Genomic DNA, 6,000 nt, shown 5'->3' with positions numbered 1-6,000 from the left:
CTAAACCTCACGCCCTTTGCTATAGTTTGACATGCTACCGAAAACATCAGGAATTTGAGAGGAACTCCCTTTCGTGTTGCTAGCCGTTTGCAGACTCTCCTTTGTGGGAAGACAAAACCACCAACTCTGCACACTGTTGCGGCTTCTGAGAGACAGCTCTGGCAGGTTTGTGCTGGGGCTGTGGGTGCCTGCGGAGCACTGTGGGTCTGCAGCACAGAGGTAAGTAGCAGCGTCCTCAGCCTGGGAAGCCGTGATGGACAAGCAACTGCTTTTGATGGAGTTGTCAAGTGTGAAGTGTAGTCGTCCACTGTATTTCTGTCTCTCATTTGAACACATTAAAATCAGATGAACAAAGCCTCGCCTTGAATCCTGTCTGTACCACTGTAAGGCAGTTATAGTAATACTTTTATAACTGCAGTTCATGGTGACATTTTCACCCTCCTGGATGCTCAGGGTCTGAAGATTCTGTTCTCTTTGCTGGCTATTCACCTCTAGGCAGAAACACAAGGACAGAGGCCAGGAGTCAGTCACTGCATTTTCACTCATTAGAGTTTGCATTTCCTTCCATAAAATGAGGGTACATGTCCCAATTAACAGGCTTTCCTGGTGGCACAGTGGTAAAGAATCTGCCTCCAATGCAGGAGATGTGGGTTTGATCCCTGGGTCAGGAAGATCTCCTGGAGCAGGGAATGGCAACCCACACCAGTATTCTTGCCTGGAAAATTCCACGGACAGAGGAGCCTCGCAGGCTATAGTCCATTGGGTCGCAAAGAGTTAGACAGGACTGAGCAACTAACACTTTCACTTTTCACTTTTCCCAATTAAAGAGATTTTGCCCCTCAGTCTTGTGGGCTCTGAACTTTGGTCACCCTCTTCCCATCACCAAGAGCCCCAACTCACTGGCCAGCTGAAGCCACAGAATCACCAAAGACAGAGCCAGAAGCTTCTCCATTCTTCTTCTTTATGGGGAAGAAGACGCAGCTCTTGTCCTGAAATAAAGCCAGGTTCCTCAGTCTAGCTCTTTTTTTGGGTGTACTCATCTAGTCCCTCTGAGGCCCAGGGAGAGTCTCAGGTTTCTTACCCAGCCAATCAAAGGAAGCTTAATCTTCTGCTTTCAATACAAACATGCTGATTTCAAACAAAGTGAGTCTGAGGAGAGAGGCAATGCCATCTTGTGGGGGCAACATCATCCTGCAAAGAGAACCACTCGAGGAAGATGAAGTGTGTTAGGGCTGGGTCAGAGGAAATCGCAAAGCTGTTCTGTTATCTGCCTTTGTCAAACTCCAGTCCCAGCCTAGAGTGAGAACAGCTACAATTTCATGCACTAAAAACTCAATTAAGAAAGAACATTGATGCCCAGTATTTACAGAACACCTCTGAGGAGCACTGTTAGACTTCTTACAGTCACTTCTGATACCATGTCCTTCTTCTTTTTTCCTAACTTGCCTCATGCTGGAATGAGATTGTGTATCAGTCAAGGTTCTTATTTATGAGTAACAGAAACTGACTCTGGCTGAATTAAATAGAAAAGGAATAAGTTAATTAATATTGGGTTTGCCTCAGAATCTCCAATACGGTCAGAGAACTAGACTCCAAAGCTATAGAGTCAGTCTACCAAACATTTAAGGAAGAGTTAACACTGATCCTTCTCAAACTACTCTCAAAAGTTGCAGAGATTGCAGAGGAAGGAACATCTCAGTGCAACCTGCTTCATCACTTTGGTCTCATGACTTCATGATCCGGCCTTGCTAGCAGTCTGAAAGTTATGCCTGAGCTCGAAAGCACTGATTTGCACTTACCAAGTTTGACCTCGCTAATGCTATTGCTCAGGGCCTAATCTGTCAATGACACAAGACTCATACTGAGTCCCTGATGTGGTGTCATTCCCAGAGAGACTTCCCAGATGCCTGGTGACGACTGGATTACATTAGGTATCTCCTATGATGGAGACGGCTGAGATTTGTTCTCACTGGAATAGACACTTATACCTGCTGTTGTACTCTGCCAGCTGTACTCTGTACTCACAAACTCACAGGATGCCTAATTTCAGCAAGATATTCCCCACAGCATTTCTTCTGAGGAACAAACGATTTGCACAGCAAAAGATTACAGCCATGGGCACACGCCCACAGGATTGTTTTTCTTACCACATACCCTATCATCCAGGAATGGCTGGCCTGATTAAATTTAGAATGGCTTATTGATTCTATGGGCTTCCCAGGTGGCACAGTGATAAAGGATCCACCTGCCAATACAGGAGATGTAAGAAACACAGGTTTGAACCCTGGGTCAGTAAGATCCCCTGGGGTAGGAAATGGCAACCCACTCTAGTATTCTTGCCTGAAAAATCCCAGGGACAGAGGAGCCTGGTGGACCATAGTCCATGGGGTCACAGAGGAGACTGAATGACTGAGCACTCTCACACACATTTATTCTGTAAGAGCACCGGTTGAAAAACAACTCCGAGAAGACGGCATTCTGTCTCATCGGCTGCAGTGTGTGCTTTACAGCAGAGATAAGTAATGGTGTTGTCTCCCCCATCGCCAGAATGCGTGATTCCAGAAATCAAGGAGGTGGCACTGGGAGTGGATCCTTCACTGTTATTTTCAGTAACTCACTAGCAAGATTTTTGCATGTAATGTTTGTAACTTTGAGTTGTATTAGTCTTATTCTCTAAAAGAAATAATGCTTTCCCCAGGGAACACAGCAATGGTTTCACTGAACTGGAAGATAAGACTTCCATGTGGCTATCTGGGCTACATACGTCTCACAACCAATGAATAGAAAATGAGGTTACTCTACTGACTAGGGTGGTTGATACCAATTACCAAGGAGAAATGGGGTTGTTGCTACATATCAAATAAAAAGAGGACTATGTCTGGAACCCAGGAGATTTCCTAGGGGAGCCTCTTGGCACTTCCATGCCCAATACTAAAGGTCCTCTGCAGTCCTCTAGAGGTTAACAAATAAATTTGGACACCTACCTTAGCATCTGTTATTAAATAAATTCTAAATATAGATAATTAATATTTTAAGTAATAGCTATTTTTTGATAAATTTAGGATGGTCATGAATTTTCTAAGCATGAAAGCCAGAAAGAGTATAGGAAAATATTAGCAGATCAGACTTCACAGAAATTTAAGCTTCTGTATAGGTTTGTTAATGAAATGCTTAAGCATTACCATACCGAGTTATTTTCCATTCATCATCATTGATTCTGACCTTCCTCACACCAGAAATGGGCCGTTAGAATTTTAGATCTACAGTCTTTTTTTAAAATAGTTCATTAACAAAGTAACAAGCATTTGAACTAAAAAGAAGGCAATTCTAGAAAGAGTGTAGATTAAAAATGTTCCTGATCCCCTGTGTTTAGCCAAGGAGCTTTCTGTTGAAGCCAGCCAATGCTGTGCCAACAGAGCTCAAGTGAGTTTTTCCACTGGAGCTCGTAATAAATCTGGGGTCAGTAGCAAGGAACTTCAGGATGAAGAGCAGAAAACTATAGGTCGTAAAGAAAGCTTTGCATGATCAGTGGACCTCTAAGGAAGCTAGTTCTTTTGAGAAAGTCTTTTCTCTAGCTCCCAAATAGCTGAGAAGGAAGTAGCAGATTGAGTCCCATCTGTCCTAAATGGAGAGGAGTACAACGAGATCAGAGAGCAAAGACATGTCTTTCTAGTTTTTCAGCAAGATACTGGCATTGCTGCTAAGACCAGTGCCCTTCTGCCTAAGACATTGCTGATCACAGGTACAGAAGTATCTAGACATTTCACTGTCATGACATTGCTTCCACTTAAAGTGCCCCAGCAATCAGACAGGTCAGAAAGGAGTAAAGAAAGGGAGAGGATATGTCAGAGCAAAATAAGGGCTTCATCTAGGGAAAATAAAGTCTAAAAAATGATCAGGGTCAGTGACCCAATTCCCCTAGCCAAAAATCAGGACACAAAGTTTTCAGTGATTGAGAATTCATTTACAAGGAAGCTCTCACAAAGAAGGAATATCTCACTGAATGCATTGCTTATTTATTGAATCCTCTTGAGGGAATAAGTGCAATTAAATAAAATTAGGATAATTATGTAAACCTCAGATATAATTATCATGAAAAAAATACAGTGTCTCCAACAAGATTTTGATTGATGGAAGAAAAAGAGGACATGTACATGATGACCACCTGACCTCAATTCCACCGCCCTTCTGCTCCTATCCAGCACTTTCCCCACACACCTTGCAAGTGCATCTGACTGATTCTGCTCTGTGACTATGAAGTAGGGGCCACAATTCAAGTAACTGTCTCCTAGTTCTTTCTCCCCAATCTCTCTTTTCTCTTCTCTCTTTTCTGTGCACTACTTCTCTTCTGTTTCATCTTCTCATCTCCTTTTTACCTTTTTTTTTTTTTTTTGGTCTCTGAAAGAAATGGATGTGTAATAGAAGGTATAAATCATTGGAATAATTGTGAAATGACAGCAAGGCTCATATTTTAGAATTTTTAGTCATGAATATCAAAACTCTAGATAGGTAATGCATGTCTTTTCTTCTTGAACTTTTAGTTTTACCATGGCCCTAATCTGATGCTCAATTCTGTTGGGGAATCATCGATTTACACCACTCAAAGCAACAGATCTTCCTCACAGATGAGTATATGGAGATGCCCCAGTTCCCCACCTGACTAGTTCAGAGGTTTTCTAACTGCCAGAAACCCTCATTCTAATGTTCACCAAGATTCATCTCAAACCTTGAGAAAAAATTTCGTCATTTGGAGTAGCTTAGAGTGCCCCCTAGTGGTCTAAAATTGTTGGGTCAACTAGCTCATCAGCAGCCTCTAGCCCTCCGTTCTCTCCTGAGGACCATCTAGAAATTATCAGGAACAAAAGAACTGTCGGCTTGGGTGGGGATTTTTTAAGTAAACTTATTTCTTCTTCAAAATGTCAGTTAATGGAAACTACTATCTTAAACTATTTTGTCAAATTGCATCTTCAAAGCTGAATGTGATTTTTCCAATCTATTTCAGAATAAGTCCACAACAAATTATCAAAGGTTTTCTATGAGTGAGATCTTGTTCTAAGTCTTTAAAACTTAAAAACTGAATTCAGCTTTGTCTACTTACAAGACGTTGCAACATAATAGGAAAGACAAGGACATGTGTGTGTGTGTGTGTGTATTCATGTACAAAGTGGCACATGAGATAGTACAAAATGAATCCAGAAATAAAGAGAGATTTCTTATAACAGAGAACAGTCAAACAAAAATTAATGAGAACAAAATCGCCTTGTCTTTTTCCTGGAAATGATGGAAAGGAATGTTATCAGAGGTTAAGTAGAGATATTGGGTTGGGAGTAGACTGAAGACTACTCTTTCTAGATGAAAATGAAAGAGTAGGAGATGGACAGACAGGTGCAAGTAATGTGGGAGATATGAGGTAAAGTGTTCTATTCTATTGTGCATTTCAAAATTTTAAAGGACATATGGATATATTATTAACCTATCTCTCCTCTCTATATGTAATAGTATACAGTTTGCAACTTGAGTTATGGAACTCCGTTATACGTCCTGATGATCTATTGATGCTAACACCCCGCTTCATAATAATGAAGTCCCCTATATACGAACCTTCAAGTTTCAAACTTTCAAAGATGCAAACATGCATTCTCATGTCCAGTCACATAAGTTAGTTCACATATCTGGTGTAATTTTCAAGGTACTATAATTTTATTTTGTTTTCTTTATTTTTGTATTCATCTTTTATATGTCATTTGTGTGAAAAGTATTATAACCCTATTACAGTACAGTACTATATAACCAGCTGTGTTAGTAGGACAAAGCTAACTTTGTTGGACTTGCAAACAAATTGGAGTTGTGTACACGCTCTCAGAATGGAACTCACTTGTATGTAGGGGGCCTAATGTAGAATAGATTTGTAATACAGCTTTTGAACTCATTCTCTGAGAAACACTTTGTATTTCTTTTTTCCAACTATTACCACTCTCAAGTGCTGCAATAAATGTTTCA

At 40.9% G+C, this 6,000-nt stretch overlaps 1 gene segment (V, D, J or C); it reads right to left on the bottom strand.

The window, feature by feature from the left end:
• On the bottom strand, nt 1-1,155 carry LOC122444181. The segment is given in 3 exon segments: nt 1-491; nt 901-989; nt 1,082-1,155. Coding segments are annotated over 2 exon segments (543 nt in total).
• Between the last annotated feature and the right edge of the window lie 4,845 nt (nt 1,156-6,000).

The sequence above is a fragment of the Cervus canadensis genome, chromosome 6, assembly GCF_019320065.1.
Source record: "Cervus canadensis isolate Bull #8, Minnesota chromosome 6, ASM1932006v1, whole genome shotgun sequence".
Lineage (NCBI taxonomy): Eukaryota > Metazoa > Chordata > Mammalia > Artiodactyla > Cervidae > Cervus > Cervus canadensis.
The sequence above is the reverse complement of the archived record's forward strand: the minus strand, read 5'-3'. Positions and strand labels throughout refer to the sequence as shown.